The sequence below is a fragment of the Musa acuminata genome, chromosome BXJ2-8 (assembly GCF_036884655.1).
Source record: "Musa acuminata AAA Group cultivar baxijiao chromosome BXJ2-8, Cavendish_Baxijiao_AAA, whole genome shotgun sequence".
Taxonomy (NCBI): domain Eukaryota; kingdom Viridiplantae; phylum Streptophyta; class Magnoliopsida; order Zingiberales; family Musaceae; genus Musa; species Musa acuminata.
The window spans coordinates 46,301,218-46,325,060 of record NC_088345.1 but is presented as its reverse complement, the minus strand read 5'-3'; the positions used below and the strand labels follow the sequence as shown (position 1 = coordinate 46,325,060).

General features: G+C 39.6%; 4 protein-coding genes and 1 long non-coding RNA gene across 8 annotated transcripts; 3 read left to right on the top strand and 2 right to left on the bottom strand.

The window, feature by feature from the left end:
- Positions 1-390: 390 nt before the first annotated feature.
- Positions 391-2,272, top strand: LOC135619728 (homeobox-leucine zipper protein HOX11-like). The gene is made up of 4 exons (XM_065122002.1): positions 391-737; positions 1,096-1,385; positions 1,544-1,623; positions 1,746-2,272. Exons 1-4 carry the CDS (start codon positions 443-445, stop codon positions 2,083-2,085), a joined length of 1,005 nt encoding a protein of 334 aa, XP_064978074.1. The 5' UTR covers positions 391-442; the 3' UTR covers positions 2,086-2,272.
- Positions 2,273-3,710: 1,438 nt separating this feature from the next.
- On the bottom strand, positions 3,711-6,350 carry LOC135618409 (protein trichome birefringence-like 1). Its single transcript, XM_065119294.1, has 5 exons — positions 5,119-6,350; positions 4,837-5,029; positions 4,558-4,751; positions 4,315-4,473; positions 3,711-4,243 (listed from the first exon to the last, which is right to left on the bottom strand). Exons 1-5 carry the CDS (start codon positions 6,243-6,245, stop codon positions 3,904-3,906), a joined length of 2,013 nt encoding a protein of 670 aa, XP_064975366.1. The 5' UTR covers positions 6,246-6,350; the 3' UTR covers positions 3,711-3,903.
- A 1,306-nt stretch (positions 6,351-7,656) lies between these two features.
- Positions 7,657-11,327, top strand: LOC103995272 (thioredoxin-like 3-1, chloroplastic). The gene is made up of 5 exons (XM_009415825.3): positions 7,657-8,139; positions 10,260-10,334; positions 10,776-10,842; positions 10,986-11,003; positions 11,086-11,327. Exons 1-5 carry the CDS (start codon positions 7,838-7,840, stop codon positions 11,182-11,184), a joined length of 561 nt encoding a protein of 186 aa, XP_009414100.2. The 5' UTR covers positions 7,657-7,837; the 3' UTR covers positions 11,185-11,327.
- Positions 11,328-12,221: 894 nt separating this feature from the next.
- On the bottom strand, positions 12,222-17,924 carry LOC135619726 (gamma-tubulin complex component 3-like). Of its 4 annotated transcripts, XR_010489462.1 has the most exons (4): positions 15,615-17,924; positions 15,143-15,529; positions 12,766-12,856; positions 12,223-12,574 (listed from the first exon to the last, which is right to left on the bottom strand). XR_010489462.1 is itself a non-coding variant. In XM_065122001.1 (2 exons), the coding sequence occupies exons 1-2, from the start codon at positions 17,858-17,860 to the stop codon at positions 15,274-15,276; spliced, it is 2,502 nt and encodes an 833-aa protein (XP_064978073.1). In that variant the 5' UTR covers positions 17,861-17,924; the 3' UTR covers positions 15,138-15,273. The 4 variants fall into 4 exon arrangements, 1 of the variants encoding a protein (XP_064978073.1); XR_010489461.1 differs by having other exon boundaries at positions 12,222-12,856; XR_010489463.1 differs by lacking the exons at positions 12,223-12,574; positions 12,766-12,856 and adding an exon at positions 13,066-13,429.
- Positions 17,925-18,376: 452 nt separating this feature from the next.
- Positions 18,377-22,545, top strand: LOC135619725 (uncharacterized). The gene is made up of 3 exons (XR_010489460.1): positions 18,377-18,652; positions 18,738-18,824; positions 22,379-22,545. It is a non-coding gene; the product is annotated as an uncharacterized LOC135619725 (long non-coding RNA).
- The last annotated feature ends 1,298 nt before the right edge of the window (positions 22,546-23,843 follow it).

Sequence of the window (23,843 nt, the reverse complement as noted above, 5' to 3'; positions counted from 1 at the left end):
ATTTGACTTACAATTGTGCATTCAGATTAGATGAGACTTATGGATCCACTTATCTTAAAAAAGAATTATCAATGTTTTCTAGCATTATTGGTATCATGTCATCACCTTATCGTCATTAATTTATTTTTTACTATATTATAATACTTTATTTGAAAATATTATAATATAATATGTTTACAATATAATATTTTTAATATATATATATATATATATATATATATATATATATATATATATAATTGTCGTCGTCGGAGTTGCTTTTTCTCGTGTTGCGGAAGTCGTCCTGTGGATTGGCTTCTGCGAGTCACGTGTGCTTTTGCTGACCGTCGTGACGTGTCGGTCAAACTTGTATTAGCCTCCTCGCTCTATAAGATCACCTCAGCCGAGCGCTCGTTCGTTCCTCGGGTCTCTCCTTTCTCTGTATTGTGCGTGGAGAAGCAAGATGGAGCTGGGACTGAGGATGGGGGAGGCGCCTGCGCGGCGGCCTTTAAGGGCAGCGAAGGCGGCGCCACTGAAGGGGTTAAGCCGGTTGGCTTTGGTGCTTGGGATTGGTCGGAGCGAAGAGGGTGAGGAGGAGAAGGGAAGAGAGGAAGAAGTGGAGACGGAGGAGAAAGAGGAGGGAGAGGGAAAGGGCTCTGGGGAGCCACCCCCGCAGCTCAACCTCGAGGCCCTCTTGCCTGCCCCACCGCAGCGGTCTTCTCCTGCCCTGCTCCGGCGCCGATGGGCGACTGAGACCAGTAAGAACCTGTCTTTTATGTGTATTGAACAAGCCGGACGTGAAATTTGAATTTTGTAAGCATTTTATGAGCTAAATGTAAGTAATTGAGAACAAAAAATGATTTTTTTTCTCCATTCTTCTCATAAACTGAACTCACCGGTCTTCTTTTTCTTTTGTAGCCAAGAAGAAGGAACATGTTTAGATTTTCTTTTATGATCGATATATAGATATGGAATTTGATCCTTCGAGGTTGTTATTTTCCAGTGTTAAGAATGCAGCGTCTTTGTAAAAGGAATCTGCAGAAAAAGTCATCTCGTATCATTTTTAGGAGCTTTTACAGCAGGGGTAGTGATGGAGACGGATTCATGTTCTTTTAGGGAATTCCGAAGCCTCTATGCGGGGGTTGGACGTGAACCGGTCACCGTCGGCGGAGGAACGGGCGTCGTCCTCGTCGTCACCGAACAGCACCGTCTCCTGCCCTCAGATGGATTTCTCCGCCCAGCGAGGCGGCGGGGTAGGAGCGGCGGCGGCGGCGGCGGTGGGGAGGGCGTCGTCGCGGGTGAGCGACGAAGAGGAGAACGGGTTGGTGAGGAAGAAGCTCCGGCTTTCCAAGGAGCAGTCCGACTCTCTGGAAGAGAGCTTCAAGGAGCACAGCACTCTCAACCCGGTAAGCGATCCAACACCCGTGAACATAAATTCTGTAGCCCAAACGAGAAGGATAACACCATTAAATCCCTAAAAGCATCAAAATCCAGAGTAAAAATCAAAGCTTTTCGTTTAGTCCGTCGATCTTTATATATTCTTCGGCGCTGTTCTCGATTTCAGAAGCAGAAACTTGCTTTGTCCGAGCAGCTCAACCTGCGACCTCGACAAGTCGAGGTCTGGTTTCAGAACAGAAGAGCCAGGTATTCCTCTTCTTTTGCCTCTCCTTTCTCATTCAAATCTTCTACTTATGTGTTCGAAAGCCACGAGAAATCCTATCATTCGTTTCAATCTCCATGCTTCATTCCTTCATCTACAATAACAGGACGAAGCTGAAGCAGACGGAAGTGCACTGTGAGTACCTGAACCGCTGCTGCCAGACGCTGATGGAAGAGAACCGCCGCCTCCAAAAGAAGGTAGCGGAGCTGAGGGCCCTCCAGACCTCTTGCCACGACTTCTCCATGCACCTCCCAGCGACCACCCTCTCCATGTGCCCTTCCTGCGAGCGCGTCGCTCCCACCCCCACATCCAACTCCGCCTCTGCGGCCGCAGCTTCAGACCACCAGCCGAACTCCTTTTCTGCCCTGATCCCGAAGCCTCGCCCATCCTCCCTGGCCGTGCAGCCTGCTCCTGCGGCGTCTCGCCAGTCGTCGCCGGCCTCCTGAACGCTGGTGGCGGAACCACCGAGCAGTGGCTATATCTCGCCAAAAAATCATTGTAAATTCTCATAACGTGAAGGGCTTTCTTGTCATTTGACTTTTTTTTGCTTTTTGGGAGCTTGTGGAGATTTTATGACTCGTTTTCTTCAAATTTTTAGAGGGAGAAAAGAAATAAAAATGCTTCTTCTAATTAGACACAGTTGTATGGCAATTGAAGTATTTATTTCCTCTGAAAACATTTGTTATTGATACCTTTTATCTGAATTTATTTTTCTGTATTTCTTATTGTTGTTCGTAATGACGCAAATTACATGACCAATATAATATTTTTTAGATTTATTATTTATATTATATATTTACCGGAAGCTTACACGTGCGGCACCTACGTGCATATTTTTATTGGCATCAAATTAAAACACACTTTTACAAAATATTAATTACTTCCAATCCCTGATTAGAGTTTAATTGTGATGATTATGTAATATATATATATATATTCAAAATTATTATTTTTTAATCAAACAAATTATTTTTACCAATAAATTATATTTATTAAATATAATTATAACCGAATTATTTTTTAATGTAAAAAGTATTTTTATTAATAAATTATTTTTATTAAATATAGAGGACACATCCTAATGAGCTCATAATTCTAAGAAAAAACTCAATGTATATTTTGTATTTATATAAATATTTTTAAATAAACATTAAGAAAGAAGGATATATATAATATTGGGACTCATGATCTTATAATATAATTTTTATTTATTATACTTTAATATTGATAATCCATATGAATATAAATATCTTCTATCAATCTTTTGGATTTGAAGATCTTAAATTCTTCATTTTCATGGCTTAAATCCAATATATCTAATTGAACTTAATTGAGCCTGTGATTACCTAGAAAAAAAAATTAGAACTCATCATGATTCAAAGTGTCATGACCTGGACCTGATGGGCTAACTAACCTATCAATTTCGTTCGGTCAGTCCCACATCGAAAGTGGACAAGATTAAGATTGACTTATAAGGATCTGATGAGTATACTAGTATCAGCTTAAGTATTTTGGTCAGTGATTTAGACCAAACGAAATTGATAGGTTAGTTAGCCCATCAGGCTCGGGTCATGACATTTGGTATTAGAGCCGACCTAACATTTGGATATGGTGAGGGGGCTCGATTGTAACACCCTTGATTAGTCCCACATCGAAAGTGGACAAGATTAAGATTTGCACTTAATCTTAATATTTAAAATATATTTCTCTGATTTAAAAATTTATTATTTTTTCTTTTCTTTGGGTTTTGGATTGTTCTTAATCTATCTAGGAATCTTCGTACAAAATGAAAAAGAAAAAGAAAAATGTTCATATGATTTGAGAAAATTGAAAAATGTCAATATGAACAGTAAATAAAGCCAGAAAACCCCTATCAGAGATTACTTGTCCAAATGTGTTGGCTCTGCAGGTAGTAAAATGATTTCTGTGCCTAAATGCACTCATCACCACTAAAAAAAGACTTAAAGTAAAAAAAGAAAGACCAGTCAAATAAATTCAGATAATAAATTCTTGATTTCTAAATGCACAGATTGACATTATATTCTACATGACTAAAAGGTGGTAAAAAAAGAAATGTGTAGTACAGACGAGGAAGATCATACTAATGCAGCTTGCTGTCTCTCTCTTCTGCTGCACACAACTCATTGTTCCTAAACTAACTTCTTCTTCCAGCAACCCATATTTTTCCCTCTGTAACTACAAACTCCACTTTTTGATCCCCTCTTTGGTTTGATTGATCTCCTTCCCAAGTTTGCTTCTATTTGTCATAGCAGTTGATTATGCTGTTTGATGATCAGCTGTGCATAGAGTAACTCATTCCATGAATCCGGCACTCCAGGGAGGCACCAGTGGCTGCAATCCTGGTATTTCTCTGGATCTCTCATCTCCTCCTCCGTCATATTCTGCGTACGGTAAATGGAAGGGTGAGCATCCTTCCTGTAATCTGTCATTCTTGTAATGTTCAGATACGAGACAGGAGTCTTCATTCCCTTGATCACAGATTCCAGCAGAGTCATCATTGATGGATATGTTGTGAGGTATTCATCGTTCTGGATGGGTTCCGTCTCTTGGTCGCATTGCCCGCCTGAATTCCACTGCCCCCCGCTTCAAGAAAACAGAGGATTAGTTCAATGGAAATGGAGTATTCGATTCAGCCGAGGAGCTGCACCAAGTACCTGAAATGGGAGTTGGAATAGCCCCTGAAGACGACCAGGGATTTCTCGCGGTTCACATTGGTATCCACCCACTTTGCCCACGTACTCAGAGCTTTCCGCAATGCTTCCTCCACATTCAGTTCACTGTAGATGTGATCGCCTTCTTGGTAGTAGTCTTTCCTGTTCCCAAACGTCAGGTTTCGGTTAACTGTAAGAAGAAGCCATGAAAAGGATGCTAGATTTGGTGGTGTCACTGCAGGTTACCCTTTGGCGGTCTTCTCATGAGTCCACCAATGCCCTGTGTTGAAGATGATGACATCTGCATCTTTGTACTTGGAAGATGATTGCTCGACAATGTCGAGCCGAAGCGTCTCCCTTTTCTCCCCGTTCGTTATTGGCATCTCCCACTCCTGAACCAGAAATGGCGAGCGGAAGAACTCCACGGAGCAGTTGTAGTCCTAAACAGACAAATAGATCTCCACCGTGATCACCGTAAGGATCGTGAAGAACAAGGAGAGCCATTAATTGGGAAGAGAAAACAACCTCGAAGACGAAGGAATAGGAACCCTCTGTTCTGAATTCTTCCCTACCGGATGCCTCAAAAACCTTTCTTTTATCTTTGACAGAGTTCCGGAGGGTGCAGACCAAAGATTCCCACATGTTTCTGTTCAATGAATCGCCAACATATACCAGCCGCTTTCCTCTCAATCTCTCCAACATATCTGTCGCATTCAACCTGATCCACAATACGAGAGACTGGATTCACGGAAGTTGACATGAAGGAATCAAGCACATCAAAATCTCAAATTTTCAGCTCTTTTTCACCTCGGAATTTGACAGTCACTGGGTTGCCAGCGGAGCTTCTGATAAGATCGATCAGGCCTGCCATTATGGTAACAGTCAAAAGGTTCATCGATGTGAGGACATGTTCCCTCAGGGTAGAGAGGGTAGGAGTCGTCCTTCACCCACCTTCCTACAAAGATATCGCAACCTTTCATAGCACTGATCCATTCAGCCTCTGCCGCGCTCGAAACCCCCTTCTTCTCAACCTTCGGACGGGCAGTTCTGGTACGATTTCGAGTTGAGGCCGGTCCACTGCTGAAATGGTTCTTCGCTGCATCTCCATCTACTCGATGTCCTTTTCGAGCGAATCCTCTTCCCGTCTGATTCTCCGCTGGTAAATCTCCATTTGCGCCAGCAGCATCTCCAGTTGTGGTTTCATTTGTAGTTGCGAGGACTGTATCATTCAGAGAAGCGCCCCCAATCTTCGTCGGATTTGGTGCCGTCGAATCACCACCGGTTTTCGGAGGACCAACTCCAGACGTAGGCTCTTTCATGGGAGGGACTCCACTCCCTGCCCGTTTCTTCGCTGGCAAGACCGAGCCTTTCCCGGAACCAACTCCATCCTTCCCCTGATCATTCGTCGAAATCCCGTTTCCGCCATTCGACGTGTGATTCTTTGTCGAATCACCACCTTCCTGCCACCCAATTTCTCCAACCGTCTGATTCATCTTGGTCACATCACTTCCCCGCGACCGAATCCCCATTCGTGGCCGGTTCTTCGCGTCCAAGATGCCACCTTTGTTTGCCCCGGTGACATCCTCCGGGTTGTTCTTCCTCCCCGAAACTCCATCGTCACTCATGTTTTCCGATAAAGGCGCCGCCTTTCTTGGCGACGGCGACGGCGACGAAGAGGAATTATGAAACACGTGAGAGAAAAGGGACGACAACGGAGATCGGTAGGTGGCGGTGGTGATAGAGGCGGAGGACAAGGGGTTGTTAAACCGAGGGGCGGCCTTCGCCCGGGGGTAGAAAGCTACGTAAGCAGTACAAGCAACAAAGGCGAAAACGAAGGCGAAAAGGCAGACCTTCGTCCTCCGGGTCCTGAGCAGGGGGGGGAGGACCATTAAATCGGAGACAACGTTCAAGCTCTGTTTCGTGGCTTCCTTCATGGCGCAGAAGACGAGGGCAAGCGAAGGCGACGACGATGAAAAGAAGGAAACCGTGATCCTTATGGTCCTTCAGGCCTCTTTCTAGCTTTAGGCAATGGAGCGAGGAGGGAGGGGAAATGGAAGAGCGGCCCTGTTGCTATAAGCGACAGGGCAACGAAGGGAGAGAGGGAATGGAGGAGACAGTCCGCGGACTGGTGTTTATTCCTATTTAAGGAGTTTTAAGATTGGCTTTAAAGTTTCTCGATATTATTATTCTGCCATTCTCTATTTTATCTTTCTTTATATCTCAATTAATTATTCCAGAATTGAAACCAAATCTTTCGATAGTATTATTGAGATTAATAAAAAAAGAAAAAAATAATCCATTTTATATTCTGACCGAACGAAAAAGAAGAAAAAGAAAAGGATAAAAATTGAGTGAGGTACGACTTGTACTCTCCGTACAGGTGTTCCTCCGTATACTAAAGTATATACCTATGTATATACGGATCGGAAGGTATTCAAATACGGCCAAAAACCGAGGATGATTAGAACCATACGTATTGGGTTCGATCTGATACGTTTCTTGATTCTAAATTGATTGCAGCAATCAGCTGGTCCGCTAAGGTTTGCAGCACTTCACGAGATAATAAAATAACCATAGTTGATTAGTTCGAAAAATAAACGATGCATAACATTATAAGTAATTCAGTAAAAATTTAGTATAAAAAAATAATAAAAAAATTAAAATTAAAATGAATAATCATAAGTTCACAAATAACTACTCATCGATTGTCGAACACTTTGTTAAATCTTTATAAGTTTTATGTTCGAACTTGTGAATTTAATTAGCATCAAATACTATCTCAAACTCCCATGGAGCTCTGTACCGCCTGGTTAGTATTATCTACAATACTTCGTATCGTATCGTAATGTAGAAAATAAATCATGACATGTGAAAATTAGATCATTCTAGCATAATTTTATCCATTGAACGATCACTCTATAACCTTGTAAACTATTTATGTTTATAGTTTTCGAATAAGAACATACAAAAAAAATATAAAACACGATATCATAAGTAAAAAAAAGATAAATAATTTATTGACAAAGGTATTATGGGTATACGATGTTACAAGTAACGTTGTAGATGAACTTATTATGAATCTATTAGTATGAAAAGCCTTCAAGTTCTTCCAAAATAATTTGATTATATTATATTATATTATAAGAATTTGATATATATTTTTATTGCTTGATATTATTTTTTAATAATTATTAACAAATAATATCTCTATTTGTTCAACGTGTGAAGGAGAAAAGAATAAATCCCTCACTATTATTCCCCATTTATAATTCCAGATATTTTGGTGAGGTGGCGACCTTTGGGCCCCACTTTCTCCTCCTCCTCTGTTTCTTTGCCCAGTCGATAAGCCTCCCCAAATTCACTACGGAGATGAGAGCACAGTGGCCGCCATTTCTCTTCTCTATCCATTCACAGACTCCGACGAAGACCATTTCATCTTGATCATATCCTCGCAGATGCTTCTGCTCGACCTCTTCTGCAATCCATCATCGTAAAGGCGGCGTCTTCTCCCACCGGAATCCTAAAGATGGCAGCTTTGGGTCCCAGTTCCTGCCTCCTGTACCGAGAGCTCTGCTACCGGGAGCAGGGGATCCACCCGTTCAACGGTGGAGGGTGCTCTTTGGTGTCGGTCGGCGGCGGAGGCCTCTATTCCTGGCAACCGGGGGGTAGTAGGAAGAGGATGTGGGGAGGGGAGGTAAAGATGCGAGGTTTTTGGCAGAACGTGTCGAGGCCGACGTCCATCGAGATGGAAGCCATCAACGGGATGGAGGATCTCGATCGGATACTTGCCCTTTCCAAGGAGCTTTCTCAAGCGATAGTCATCGACTGGTTAGTGATGAATTCTCACTCTTCACATTGTAGCTCACTTCACTTGGTTCTGCTCATGGCGGCTAGGGTTGTCGAACAAGCCAAAAAGCTCGTCACTTGGTTTGAAATTTAGGTTGCTACGTGTTCGATGGTGTGGCTCATTCTGATATGGTCATTTTCCGATCGTGTAAGCTTTGATTTAAACTAATGGATATCTGACATCAATCTACCAACATCACTCTGTATATCTGGATTTTAATTTAGTGTTCAATGAGATTAATGCTATTATGATATTAATCAATCAATTCTTTGCACTTCATTTTTTGTTCCTTAGACACTTTAGCTGTCTAACACAAAAGAAAAAAATTCAGTTCGTTCCTTTCTTTAATATGCACTTGTAATGTTTATTTGTCATCTTCTAAATTTTGCTTAAGTTTTAAAGAATCATTTTATGTCGCTTTTAGCGCTGCTAAATCTGTCGATAGTATCCTAACTCTGGAGCATTAGCTAGATGTTTTCGATTTTTCAAGCAATTAATTTACTCAAATTCATGTTGACATTTTAATAATTTAAGCATTGGGATACAGTTTCAAGCTTTTGGACAGTAGTGTCTTCATATATAATAATGAAATTTCTACAGACAATTCTTCAAACTAGGGTTAGATAATCAATCAGAGAACAAAACTGATATTTGGTGTCTTCCAAGAGAGTAAAGGACAACAAGGATGAAATAAAAATAAGTACAAAAGCAGAACATAATTTGTCAGGAAGTGTATGTCATTGAACTCACCTCCATAGTCAACTGCAGCATGGTCAAACTCAATAGGCATAGAAAACGATATGCGGTATGCTTTGATTTCCAGTACATTAGTTCAGAATAAAATGAGTCGATGACAAATCATTCCATTTTCATGATAAGAAAAAATAGAATGTAATTTGTATATAACTATAAACAATATGTCATGACCCGGGCCTGATGGGCTAACTGACCTAGCATAGTGCATGTGAGGCGTAGTCCAGTGGTGGCTCCACGTCATGACGAGTCCTCTGACTCCGTCTACAGGTAGCCCTTTCTTACTCGAGCCCATTCACCATACCCAAATGCTAGGTCAACTCTGATACTAAATGTTATAACCCGGGTCCGATGGGCTAATTAGCCCATCGGCCTATCAACTTCGTTTGGTTTAAACCACTGATCAAAATGCTTAGGCTGAAGTTGATAGTAGTACACTCATCAGACCCTTATAAGTCAATCTTAATCTTTCCCACTTTCGATGTGGGACTACTCAGGGATGTTACAATCACCCACACTCAAAGGCTTGACGTCCTCGTCAAGTCCCAACATAACCCAGATCAGGTCCTAGCATAGTGCATGTGAGGCGTAGCTCAGTGGTGGCTTCACGTCGTGACGAGTCCTCTGACTCCGTCTATGGGTAGCCCTTTCCTACTCGAGTCCCTTCATCATGCCCAAATGCTAGGTCGGCTATGATACAATAACTCTTTAAATCATACCTTGGAAGGCTTTTAGTTGACTTGGTATAACATTATTCTTTAAACAAGCCATTTCGGTAGTTTGAGCTCAACTTGGAACTATATTACCTAGGCAAGTTTGTATTAATAAAAGATGAGCCGAGTTTGTCGTAGACCTAGGTCATTATTGCTTCGCTCATATTCATATGAAACTGCAGCTAAAATAATCCAAGTTCTTCAACTTGACTGCCATTCAGGCTTGTTAGCTTACTGGTTATCATCAACCGGTTATTTACTAGAAACATACATTTAAAAATATGCTTTCTGAAGCAGTGTAGAACTGCATGATCCTAAGTATTGGATTTACAACCATCCAAAGAGTTATCAAATATGCTCTTGAACTTCCATAACTACCTAAAGTTAAGTCTGGGTGTGCGCCCTGAAAATGAGGTTTCGAAAAGAATAGATTGTTAACCAGCTTGTTCATGTAATATGTGCTATGTTAAAGAGAAGGCTTGTTAAGCTAAAAGAAAGAGATAGAGTGAAAGATTCAGAATATTATGTTTCTCCGTGTTTTATTTATGCAGAATTATGATTTCAGATGAATTGGTTCTGTAACTATTACATTGGTTTTAGTGGCTTGACACTACCGTAATTGCTGTTTGAACCAGGATGGCAGCTTGGTGTCGGAAATGCATTTATCTGAAGCCCAAGCTTGAAAAGCTTGCTGCAGAATACCATCCAAGGTAAACAAATATATCTACCTCGCCTACGTTATCTCTAGTAGAATCAGGTGCAGAATAAAGAACATGCAACACATCTCAACTTGTTATGATTACTGCTATTTATTCGTTGCTGGCTGTTGCACATCAACATCTAGCTAACAGGAAGCCGAAATAAGTGTTTTCTTTCAATTATAGTGCACGTGTGAAACAAGCAGCACCTGCTGTTGTATACATAGATCAACCATTATTAAGCTTGCTGTTGTACTTATTTTAACAATCTTGATTTCAAAAAATTTGGAGCAAGACTCTCAATCTCCCACCTTTCTAATACCATGAATGTTTTGCCAACGATAACAAAAGCTATAGACACTGATTTTCTAAAAGGAAAAGTTGATATAAGAAGTTCGGGCGTTCAAATGCTATCAAGTTTAGTCATTTAACGTCAACTTTTATCATTTGTAGGGTTAAGTTCTATTTTGTGGATGTTAACAAGGTTCCTCAAGCATTGGTTAAGCGTGGTAACATCTCGGTGAGTTCATTATTGACACTTGTATCGACTCTTATACAAGCGTCAATCAAGTTACATGTTGTATATTTTGCGGAAGTTATAACATATTTCTTCTGTGTATCTATATGGATGGAACTGATGTTTCTTGGGTCCTTTTTACTCAGAAAATGCCGACTATTCAGGTGAGTGAAGCTCTTCCTTGTACATTGTTCGGCTCAGGTTGTTTCATTTAAATAGCTAATGGGATATGAGTGGACGATGCAGCTATGGAAGGATGGAGAATGGAAAGCTGAGGTAATTGGGGGACACAAAGCATGGCTTGTCATGGATGAGGTCCGGGAAATGATCCAAAAACATTTGTGATGTCTAGTAGCTCTTCTCAGCCTCTTTGTTACATATATACATATGTATGACCAGAACTCTCTTGTACTCTCTCTCACTCATGATGTTGATAAGTGTGTCTATCTTATATCAAAAGTAACTTTTGAGTACTCTATTTCAAGTCATGACCTATGTGTTATTCAAAATTGAATCATACGAGGTTAGCACATTCACCATTTAATATCTTTTAGTCATCAAAGTTTAGAACATTATCAGCCTCACTCTTCTAACTTTTCCATTTCTCTTATGCTTAGGTTTAGAAAATGAAGTCTTATCGGGCGCATGTGTGACACAAATAAGATGAAAGTTTTGATATGTAAACTTTTGAAATTCTATGTCTATTATTTGAAATGAATTTGATCCTTGGAAAACATTATCAACAATGTATAGTTTTAAAGAGTAAAAGAATATAAGTGTTGGGGAAAGAGAATAACTCGAAACAAAAGAAATCACAGAGATTAATAATTAAAACATATTAAAGAAATTAATGTAAGAGTTATGTTTTTCGACACTCTATCGACATCCATAGAAAAAATTAAAATTTTCATTATTAAAATCAATTGCATCCCCACTCGAAACCCCCATTGTACATTATATCATATAAACCTTAAAAGAATTATATTTTTTTTTATCTCGCTCTCTCTAGAAATACTAGATGGTAACTTCCCTAAACACTAACTTAGAAGCACAAAAAATATTATTCAGATTTTGTTCTCTCCCATCAAAACCTAAAAATACATAGAATACATATAGAATAATCAAATATTTTTTTTTTTTTGATGACTTCTGATTCCTTGACCTCTAAAGGCACTTGCCAATTCTCTTAGGGTTCCTTCTCTTCCAAAAATCTCAAAATACTTATCTATCGTAAGACTTCTATGCATAAAAGGGCATGAAAGAGCGTTCTCCTATTCATGGAAGAGCATTCTTTGATGGCTTCCTTACCAAATACACAGCAACAAGAATAACCAGAACACAGGTCTTCTCATATTAATAATGATGCAGCCTATAAGACGATAGTAACCATCGCCAGCACAATATATAATTCATTATCAAACACAAGCTTCACAACCTACGATATCGAACCTCCATTTTCCTACACAAAATAACCACATTTCTCGAAGAAAAGTTTTTGAGTTGATCTAGAGTGAAGACACGCAAGCTTTCCTCAATGGAGTAAGGACAATGACAATGAAAAACCACTTACTTTTGCAGCTTTCAGCAAAGTAAAACCTTGATCCATCCTACATTACTTGGAGACACTTGAGTTGTCCCTCGAAGGTCGACTGATTAGAGCCCTAAGATTCGAGGTTCTCGGCCTTGTCCTTGGCTTAACCACACCTGCTTGTGCCTGGAATGTTCTATAGGAGGCCTTTACACAATAAGAAAGTTCAATTGACAAAAAAAGAAATGACAATTCATAAGAATCAGTGTTGATATAAATGTCAAATTTAAAAGAAATGACAAAAAAGGAATGTACAAGCTAAGTTTTGACAAGACAAATGAACTATAGATCATTGTTTTCAGCTCTTGTAGGTGTTCTTAAGAGCCTGCTTTGATTACCTGTTCACGACCGAGAGCTTACACGGGAGAAACCACTTGAAATTTAAGACATAGCGATCCTTGCTGTCTCATTATGAAACATACCTGCATCCTGCACTCAGAAGTAAAAGAAGTCAGGAACACCATAACAGTTAATAAGATGCATGAAACTATGATGCAAATATCTAACCCTGGACCTTTATATGCATCCATTGTTTCTTTCCTGTATAACATTCATAATTAGCATAATTTCTTAAGCTTATTACATATCCAAGCACGACAAGACCATAATAAGTATTGACATCCACAGCATTCAGAATATGCATATAAGAGCTTTTGGCACATACAAGTTGAATCAATTCAACATAGCACTAATTTGATTGTTACAAATTAAAACCCTAAAGGCATGACATTTGGTTCTTTACACCACTCCACAGGATGTGACCAGGGGTGTTTCAGCCCGAATTTGGTTTCACTTTCCTTCTTCTCTAAACAACTTAGCATATACAGACTAATTCTTGATCCCAGCCAGCTCGGGGCTCAGTTTATCATCCTCTCTTGATCAACACTCCTGCTGCTCATCTCCGCACATCCACTGTCCATTGTCCTTGATTGGTTATCCCTTTTTCTTCATCTCCTTTCACCCTCTTCTCAAGTACAACATATATGTCCTCACCTACGGGCCCTACAAGAGGATTTCAAGACTATTGAATTATAAAGTCCAGTACCTGAACCAAACAATGAGTGAACTTTTGATAAGTTTGCCAAAACATTATATATATATACATACATATACATACATATATATATATATATATATATATGTATGTATGTATGTATATATATATATATATACATACATATATATATATGATGCTTATGGTCTCCTCATGTCAGGTATGCAACAACTACATAAGAAAGAGAGTTTTTAGGGAAGAACTTTGGGACACAACATTAACAATATAAATGCACAAATACATATATCAACCTTTTTTCCTTCTTCACCAGCACTAACCAATGTAGTTATCAAAACCAGAGCGAACCAGCCGGAGGTCTAAATAAGAAAAAACACTGAGAACACAGACCCTTGGTCAGTCCAGTTTGGCTGCTGGATCAGAAGTGCCAAAGAACCAAACAGAAACAGCTCCAATTGACCATTTGGCTACAAATGGAAAGAACTAACCAATCCAATCCAGACTGGACTGATTTTGAAATGCCCTAAAATAAACACACTTCTTTGTCGTATTTGTAACAGTAATTGTTAGGGTAACTATACCCTTTCAGATTGTTTACATTAAAAAAAATGAAACTAAATTCACGACCTTGGAGTCCAGGACTAAAGTTGTCATCTTATTCTTTTTTAAAGCCATATATCCTTTCTTAATGTTTAATTTTGGTGTATTTTTTTGTATTTAAATTTCATATCTATTTTCTTTTATCAAGTATGCAACCCTACTGATTTAACTCATCAGTCTGACCAGTGACTGGGATTATTATGCAAACCAGCATGAAGCATGTCACTACCAAGCAAAACCTGGATATCAATCAAGGAATTTCTTCCACTGGTCACCTTAAGAGTTGTCAAGAAAAAAACAACTTGCTCCTTATAGTCCTTCAATTCAGGTTACAAGACGAATTTCTTTCATCTATGACAAAATTTATAAATGTGACAATTCTATCCCATCATTAATCAAGCCTACGACATGAAAACATACACAAAACAAAGGTTTCCTAAAAGCTTTCTTTAACAAACTAACCAGTTTGGATTTTATAAATTAAACATGAAACACATGCAGCCAGTTAACTTTATAAGCAATGGTTAAATCTTCCTACATGAAAACAGAACAAGTTGCCTCAAGTCATGCTTTGCATCAGAATTTTGCAGAGCACGAATCCAAAAAGAAAATGCAACTACCTCTATAGCTACAATATCTAGCACCAAAAACTTTGTATTTAACAAGTGCAAATTTAAGACAATCCATGCCCATTGTTTGCAGATTGATAATTTATTAATATGTCTACATGTGCAAAACCTCAGGAGTTTTGTTTCTATATCTTCAAATTAAATTTCTCAATCTCTAATGTTTCTATACATGAAAGAACAAGTTTTTAACTTTTTTCCCTCAAGATCTACAAATCCTTTTCATGTTGTGAATGAATTTTGGATGATGTATGCTTAAATTTCTGAATTTTAATTAGGTGAGACATTGATAACAACAAACACCAAAAACAAAAACTTAACCTTTAAAGTGATTGTTCATGGAATGAAAAGCTTAATATCTGCATAACAAGAAAAAGGCTAGTAAATATACCATTTTGAACATAAAGTTGGAATTTAAAAGCACGAGAAATTTCACATGTTAAAGAAGGCATTATAAAATAAAGAATAGTAATTAACCTTTTGTGTTGTTGAAATTAATACATAATCAACACTCCAAAATGGCCAGTGAACTTATGTTGCAAACAATACAACAAGCACAACTGACAGATCACTGCTTTTACATTGCTTCTTCTGTCATATGCTGAATTCTACTTACTAGGCACAAGCCGACTATAATATTCGGTAAAGTCCAAACGAAAGAGGAGAAACTTCAAATCGACATGTTGCTGAATGGGCAACTGAGAGATAAAATCATCAAGTGATGCAGAATACTCTTTTGCAATCTTGTCCAAGTCTTCACCCATTCTCCCAAGAAATTCACCAGCAAGTTGCATCATGGCCTTCCTATCCCCAACAAACCATGGACCTGCCCCCATCATTTTTATCCTTGATTTGCTCCTCCCTCTGCGAAAGGTATCAAGAATAAACTGAATCAGAGAAAGAAAGCAACAACCATGAGCTATCATAGAACAAAAAAATCTGTAGTCACCTGACTTGCAACTCAAATATATGCTCGAACCACCTCTCTGCATGGCTCCGAAGCCGCAATATAAGATCAAATAGAACAAAGAGAATCCTAATAAGACCTTGAGATCGCTCTCCTAGAAGAGACTTCTCGACAATTGAGTTGAGATACTTCTCATGAGCTGCAAGCAGATCATCTAAATCTTTTGCAGCATTCATTTCTTCTGAGAACTGTGACCATGAAACCTCAAGGACCTCAAACATTATATAGTACTGAAAGTTTGTCACAAAATGGTTCATCTCATTCCACAATACTTGGCATCTTCGTAGAACAGAGACAAACTGTGTTTTAACTGCCACACCTTCTTTGGTGAAAATACAAGAAATTATAGAATTTGGTTTCATCATCTTCCATACCCCGATCAATGCATGTTCAACACGTTTTAGCTTCCACAAAAAATTGAAAATCTTGAGGTATTTCTTCATGACAGATGCTGTAAAAACTGTGTCCAGAGGCACCCTTGCATCATACTCCAATGAGAACACATCCCATCCTCTGTCACCATCACCATGATCCATCATCTTTACCTTTAAACGATCTAGAATATCACGATCATCATACTGGGAGTTGGATGCACGGATTGCAGTCTCTAGCAACCCTGCCAACTGGAATGAGCTGATTGTGTTGGCAGGCTCTGATAGCTCTGGGCCCACAACATCCATCAAGTACTGCACAAAGTCACCCTGGCCAAGAAGCAAGTATCGTTTGATTGCCAAGCAATGGTCCTTGAACCGATACCGCCTGTGAATCACATCCATCAAATGACGATCAATCCTCTTAGCTGCCTCTATAACAAGTCCTTCCAGAGCATGTGTCTCCCCATACACAATCCCACCCCTTCTTGTAGTGGTCCCGACATCAGCTGCTGCTTTGGCGGCAGCATCAGCCCAACCATTGTCCTCACAGCAAACTCTGAGGAAATTGATGGACTTTCCTGTCCTCAAGATCCTTTGTGCCAAAGCAGGAGAAATGAAAGAAGGCAGCATTGCAGACTGGATTTGATAGCCTTCTTGCCATAACGACTCAGCCTTTACAGTTTGGCTTTGTATGAAGAACTCAGCAAAAGTATCCTCCAATTCCCCTTCCGAGACCCAACTCCGGACCATCTCAAACAAAGGCGAGCAGACCCTTCGGAGAAGCCGGCCCATGAACTCCTGTACCAATGGATCCCCATGCTGTGCCCGCCCATGTATTGCTCCAGCCATTGCTCCACCTCTCAGACCTCGACACCCATCCACCAGAACTGCCATCAATCGCATTTTAACCGTCGGTTCGGCAAGCCAGACCGCAAGCCGTCTCAAAGTAAGGTAATTCCCAGGCACTCCAGAAATGGAGCCTGGAGTGGGAATTGGATTCGAGGAATGGGATTCAAGCACTGCCAAAAGCTTGTAATAGTCGGAAAGCTCATCCTGGAGAGCAGAGCAGAAGGCCTGTCCAACTGTACCAACCTCCTCAGCCGGGAAGCAGCTCATGCTCTCAGTGATGTAACACCTTACCTTTTGGAAAAGCCATCCTAGTTCACAAAGCTTACGAACCATCGTCCTCATGGATCTTGGCAACTTCAACGACTCCGGAAGATCATAGCAGTCTGATGCCTTGTCGAACCTCACATACCGCCCGTTGATTCCCTGGCAAACAAAGAGGATATCCCTCACGAGGGCCGATTCCGAAACCTCTGTCTCGTCCATGACCAGATCCGCATACTTTTGAAGTGCGATCTCACGAATGTTCTCTGGATCCTTGGAGACGAGGAGAACGCCGCCGGATGGGGGTAGAATTTTCTTGGCCGCCAAAGGCAGTTGGTGGCTTGGCTGAGGGTCGAGGGGAAGAGCGGGCAGGCCGGCAGTCCCCGTAGAATGGAGGAGGGGCTCGCGTCGGCGGGCATCGGAGAGAGACTTGAGGAGGTAGAGGAGGGCCCAACGGTTGCGGATGGCACCGGGGCCGGAGGAACGGGCGGAGAGCTCGGTGTGAAGGTCGGCGAAGGCGAGGGCATCGGAGGATCGGCCGGAAGCCGCGAGATGGCGCTTGATGGACTCGGCTATGGCGAGCTCATCGGGGGCGAGGGAGGGAGCCATGCGGCTGGAGAGGAGCCGATGGGCGAAGCCGATAGCGCGGGGGACCTCTTCGGCGGCGGAGGAGGGGGAGTCGACGGGAGATACGAGGCGGAGAACGAGCTCCTTGACGAGATCGCGGGTTTTAGGGTCGTCCATGGCCACCGGCTGAGGGATCTCCGGCACTTAGGGTTATATCTCACCTTCTTTTCTCGTATGAAAGGGTATTATTAATTATTCGTTTGGGCGCGGATAGAGGGAATCATTTTGAAAAGGGTTACGGAGTTAACGGTGGCGCGCAGGGACGGAGTTAAGAGCAAAGACCATATACTTCTTTGTCAACCCACATTGTCACTACAAGCCGATCATACACGAAGGACGTGCAGCGGGGACCACTTTTACCTCTCGGGATGACAGAGGGGTAAAGTTGTTGGTGGATACCAAGAGTGTTCTATAGAAATGATTTCCTTTGTTTATTTTTTGTCGAGCTACACGTTACTAACGGAAGTTGTATGTGAGTATAAATCCATCTTATATATAAGTTAATCCATCATACTTAAGATGGATTAATCCATCTTAATGGACTCGCATACTTATTCTTCTCTTTATTTTTATGATTAAGAAATATCTCAAATTAAAATTAATTATAAATTAAATAAATATGGTCACACGAAAGAAACCCCACCGGTCGCAATGTCCTGTTTCTTTTATTGAGGTCTCGCGATTCCACCGAGCGCGAGTCGGTAGAGGCGGCCGCAAGAGATGAAACCCTTCTGTGGTTTCTTGAGCCCGGCGGGGAGGAAGGAAGGCGGTCGAGGAAACGAAACCGACGGCGGATGTAGCGGCGGAGGCGGCACCGGCACTGGCACCGTCGCCACCAGACGAAGCCAGATGGAGAAGCCCCCTTTCAGAATCGCGAAGGACGATTCCAAGCCGCTCCTCCGCGACCCCGTGAGTTTGATTATCAGATAGTTCGTCTGTTTCCTTTTTTTCAATGGATTGGTTCCTTCTAATGCTTGCTTTTGGTCTATGACAGATACTGAGATCGGACCCCATCGAGACCGAGCAAGCCGTGCTTCGGCTGCCTCCTTTCCCGCGGGGCAACATATGATTCATCCAATGGGTAATTTTTGCCTTTCTTGTATCGTGTAATTTGGATTGCTCTTTCTACTGTTCCATAATAAAGAGAGGGGTTTCAAATTTACAATTTAATTTTGCTCCTTTTAAGCTTTAATGGGTTCCGTTCGAGGCTTTTTTGTGGCCAAATATTTTGGTTGGTAGAAACCGTACAGTCCTCTCCTAGATCTTATTTTTAATAGGTCCTGAGAAAAATATGAGATGTTTGTAATTTTGAGTTATGAAGTCTCCTATGTGCCACTTCTCCTAACTTGGTGAAAGATTTAAGAATGAGTTTCTACCTTTTTGTGAATACAAACACCGAGAACATAAATTCTTTCATAGTGTGTTTAAAAAAAAATTAGTTCACTTATTTGATTCATCACTCGTTGCTAGTTTTTTTTTCTCTGCCCCTCTATCATGTAGAATTGCATTGAAGAAGCCACATATTGAGCATTTTTCTGATGGAATTGGTACACGACAGTGATGGAATTCGTTTAATGAAATCTGTCTATAAATCATGCAAACAAACATGTTCCTGTGATACTATTGTCAAACAAATTTGATCTGCAACAGATAATCAATTTTGAGCATATATAAGACAATATTGTTGCTTGTGAAAAGATTGTATATCTACATTATGATTGACTGATAATGCTGTTTGATAGATGGAGAGAGATAAATGTTAGATATCTCATGATAAACACCAACAAAATAGTTATGCTAATTCATGCATGATTTTGTTATCTTCATATCAATTTTGAAAAGTTGATGATGCATGTCCGGTGTCCACTATATGAAAGGTAGAAATTCTTGCAAAAATCCACCAACCTTGTCAAACGATATATGTATGCCAAGGACTCATGTGCTAGTATATATAGTACAATTGCATGTCCAAGACCCAAACATAATGATAGAATCTATTTTATAATCTATCAACAAGATTAATGTTGTCATTAGTTGTCACTAGGGTGGAATCTAGGCCTGGTCCAGGATGCATATCATATGCCCATGACTTGACACAATCTAACCCCATACTGAACTCTGTGGTTAGAACTTCAGTTGTAGTCATGTTAAGATGGGTTTAGTTGTACAATAATAAAAAACAAGTGGTTAACCAATCTGATGATACACAATAGAAAAACTCTAAACTCTCTATCAAATAGAAGAGAGTAATTTGTCTAGCAAGGACCACTGTTTAACCCAGACTGGTATGAATTGGGGACCATTGTTTCACTTGGATTAGTACGAAATAGGCAGTACATACCAGTCGGGGCATGAACCAGCATGCAGACCACCCCCCATTTTAAGCGGTCCTCTCCAACCCATTAAAACGACTTCTATCCTAACCTTTAAATAGGATGCAAGCACATCTTGCCTTCCTACCATTTAAACAAAACGCAAGAACGTCTCGCCTCATGTTGTCGCTTGTGCATCGCTGATGGGTACGTTTCCTCCTCTTCTCCTCTTCCTCCTCCTTTTCCTCCACCTCTTCTCCTTCTTCCTCTTCCTCCTCTTCCTTCCTCCTTCCTTGCTCCACTGCCCCTTCCACTTCATTTTCTTCCTCTTTGAAACATTGATATGTACTGGTGTATCATGTATCAATACACTGGCATTGGTTGATATGTACCAGTCCAACTAGTTTTTTAAATCAAATAAAAATATTTATTTCATGGGCAAGCTTTCGAGATTATACAAACAAATTTAGATGCATTTATCAAAACAATACAGAAAGTGAAGGCTAACAAAACTGTTGATCATTACAATTTAGAATGTGAACCTTGAACAAAAATGAATTCCATTATCAAGAATTAACCATCGAGTCAATCTAGCCAGACCAATAAAAAGTGAAAGGAATAAAAACAATGAAGAGAATCTATGCAAGTTTACACCTTTGCCACCTATGACAATTATGTTAGAGGTCTTAAATGGTAATAAGACAATTTTTATATTTAAATGGTAATTGAACAAAATTGTTGGCCTTCTGAAATGGATGAAACTCCACACTGAAGGCCAACAGTGAATCAGTTCGGAGCTTGTGAGATGCCGTGTGTAGTTATATTTGGGTAAGATGTTAGATCGTCTGAACAATAGTGCTTACTTACCCGCTGGATATAATATAATGAAACCTTGTTGAGAAAAAAATTTTATGTAGTAGAATATACTTGGTAAGAGTCAAATTGAAATGCAAGTGATACTCATATTAGTATAAAGAATCATCAGAGTACTTTCTACTTTGGGTGCTTGATTTGGGATTTTATCGTCTGATACTTTTAGAATAACTTTATTTTTGCTCAAGTTTCATCAGATGATTGATATTTCTTCAACATCTTAATGTAGGTGGTTTAATACTTCAAGTATGCTGGAGGAGCTAAGAAAGAAGTGAAAACCATTAATTGTTTTAAGAATCTTTTTCAGTCTTGTCCTACAACAATAATGTGATATTCTGTAGATCATTTTTCCTAGTAGAATCAAGCATCCTCTATAAAAAATTTGGATTATTCATCGTGCATGTTGATCCTGGTTTTCCAAGTTACTATATTATATCAGGCCTTATTAGGGTAGGTTAAGCATATATATATATATATATATATATATATATATACACACACACACACGCGCGCGCACAATTAACCCGAGTCTCTGTTTGAAGCATCTCTAGAAGGAGATGACTAGGGAGTGGATATACAAGGAGGGGTTACGTCAACAAAGCTGAGAAGAAAGACATTTTCATAAAAAGAGAGTTTCATGAATAATTACATTAATCCAATCATGTATGAAACTGATATTTTATCTTGAGTATAATTTGAGGAATTGAAGTTGCATCTTGGGAACCTATATGTAAGTTATGCAACATAAGATGATAAATTTTGTGTAGTTGTTGACCATGAAATCTACCTATTAACTTACTTGAACATTGGATTTCTAAAAATGGGAAAAAAAAAAGAAAAAATGGATCTTGTTATACAATGGATCTAATTTGGGTTATTAAAAGGAAAAGATTAAAACAATGTTTGTTTTACTTGCCTGCCCCTAGTGAGTTGTTCTTTCTTATTATTAATCTTGTTCTTCCCTATATGGCTTACACTCATACGGTCTCTTTCACTCATGCACCTTAATGATTATATCTCATTCTACCATATGGAAGAATATGAATATTACAAGTCATGGAAATGGAACATAATGCACTATAAAGAGGGTTTATAAGAATGGCCCTTCAAAATTGGCATAGGTTTGTTTAAAAACCCATCATATACGCGCATAGAGCCTATTAGAAAAAGTAAGATCTTTCTAAGATTTCTGCATATGAATGGGGGAGAAAGGCTTAAAAATTAGGTTTTTAGAATGGATTAAAGATTAGAGCGGTGGTTATTATCTGCCCAAAGTATCGATACTTTGTATTCATTTCAGCTGATCTTGAAATATATAGTAAAAATTCATGAATTAATATACTATACTATCCTAGATGTTTGTTTGCTACTAAATGTTTGATATGCATATCTTTCTTCTACAAGCTGGAAACACAGATATTGACACCTTTAATTGATTTTCTTGTTGTAGGTTGTGGAATTCGAAAAAAAAATAGCACCGAAGAAAAAGAGGTCATTGTGTTTTATTTTTGGCTTTTCCAATTTCGCTATGTATAACTGCCACATTTTCTCGTCAGTTAGAAAAATCTTATAAACAGGATTCTGATGTTCTGATTGCAATGCTCGTTATCCATGCAATTCAACTGTGTTAACGTTGAGTGTTACTAATACAAGATCTGATATAATGATAAGGTAGGAACAACATTGTTACTAGCTTCTGTTGGCTCCATTTTCGAAGGATATCAGAAATAATAAAAATAATCACATGTTTTGATGACCCTTTGCATTTGATTTTGTAAATCTTGTGGTATTTTACCATTGTTTTTAACTATTTATTGGTAATCATATTGATATGTCTGCTGCGTGCAAAGCATATAAGCTGAGTATTAACTCCATTCTCGATAAGAGAAACCTTCAATTTTATTAATTAGAGAAGATTTTTTGTGGTCCGATGAATTATTATTTGATGCATTTCCTCAGTGAGTTTGAATCAATTATCCAAACACTGAGGTCCAAATTAATTTGTCTTTCGTCGATATTTAACATAGTATTAGAGATGTTTCATCTGAACTGATAGATATTAACGGGCAGTATTGTATTGGTTTGGGCATCAATGAATCCACGTATTGGTACGTATCGTTCCAAGCTATACAAAGGTTATGACACGAATCCTCGTCAATCGAAATGTGGACCTGTCATGACCCGGGTCTGATGGGCTAACTAATCTATCAACTTCGTTTGATCTAAATCACTGATCAAAATGCTTAAGCTGAAGTTGATAATAGTACATTGGACTGTTTGTGAAAATAAAAAAGGAAACTTTCCTGACCCGAATCACTTCTCACGCATGCAGACCTTCACTTCTCACACATGTTGTGACCTCATCGCACATCGTCGTAATGCCCAACCACCTTTGCCATAATTGTTTTTCATAGGTGTGCCTTTTCTCCTCTTCTTCCTCGTGCTTACTCTACCAAGCCCTCTTCTTCTTCCTCTCTCTTCTTTCTCCATCATCCTTTCTTTTTTCCTCTTTAAAACATGAAAACATATCGGTATACCAACATATGAGATGTACCAATCCAACCAAATCGTCAAAGATAAGTTTGGTACTCAAAATGATGACCCTTCATTTAGAAGAAAAAACATCTGCACATGCCCACATCTTACTCTTCTACCCGATCAATGATTTCGTGCTAGTTAGCAGCAGCTGCATGGGTAGAAACCCTATTAGAAAAGAACATGTTATTCCTGTTCCCTATACAACTAATACATTCTTCAGGTTCATATGAACAATTATACGAAGAAACATGTATCCACTGTTTGCAGTCTTGTTTTTGACACAATCAAATTTAGCTCATGCAGGATGCAGAATTCAAACCTTTGGTAGAGTTGCAAATTGATGGTAGCAGTTCCTGTTTACAATTGTCGTGTATTGG

What these genes read in the sequence shown, in the direction of transcription:
- LOC135619728 (XM_065122002.1), top strand. Translation starts at nt 443, where the DNA reads ATGGAGCTGGGACTGAGGATGGGGGAGGCGCCTGCGCGGCGGCCTTTA. An exon ending in CCGATGGGCGACTGAGACCA is followed by an intron (nt 738 to 1,095) that starts GTAAGAACCTGT and finishes ATGTTCTTTTAG; the next exon opens with GGAATTCCGAAGCCTCTATG. An exon ending in AGCACAGCACTCTCAACCCG is followed by an intron (nt 1,386 to 1,543) that starts GTAAGCGATCCA and finishes TCTCGATTTCAG; the next exon opens with AAGCAGAAACTTGCTTTGTC.
- LOC135618409 (XM_065119294.1), bottom strand. Translation starts at nt 6,245, where the DNA reads ATGAAGGAAGCCACGAAACAGAGCTTGAACGTTGTCTCCGATTTAATG. An exon ending in CATGAGAAGACCGCCAAAGG is followed by an intron (nt 4,474 to 4,557) that starts GTAACCTGCAGT and finishes GTTTGGGAACAG; the next exon opens with GAAAGACTACTACCAAGAAG. An exon ending in TATTCCAACTCCCATTTCAG is followed by an intron (nt 4,244 to 4,314) that starts GTACTTGGTGCA and finishes GTTTTCTTGAAG; the next exon opens with CGGGGGGCAGTGGAATTCAG.
- LOC103995272 (XM_009415825.3), top strand. Translation starts at nt 7,838, where the DNA reads ATGGCAGCTTTGGGTCCCAGTTCCTGCCTCCTGTACCGAGAGCTCTGC. An exon ending in CAAGCGATAGTCATCGACTG is followed by an intron (nt 8,140 to 10,259) that starts GTTAGTGATGAA and finishes TGTTTGAACCAG; the next exon opens with GATGGCAGCTTGGTGTCGGA. An exon ending in GCTGCAGAATACCATCCAAG is followed by an intron (nt 10,335 to 10,775) that starts GTAAACAAATAT and finishes TATCATTTGTAG; the next exon opens with GGTTAAGTTCTATTTTGTGG.
- LOC135619726 (XM_065122001.1), bottom strand. Translation starts at nt 17,860, where the DNA reads ATGGACGACCCTAAAACCCGCGATCTCGTCAAGGAGCTCGTTCTCCGC. An exon ending in ATATTTGAGTTGCAAGTCAG is followed by an intron (nt 15,530 to 15,614) that starts GTGACTACAGAT and finishes TACCTTTCGCAG; the next exon opens with AGGGAGGAGCAAATCAAGGA.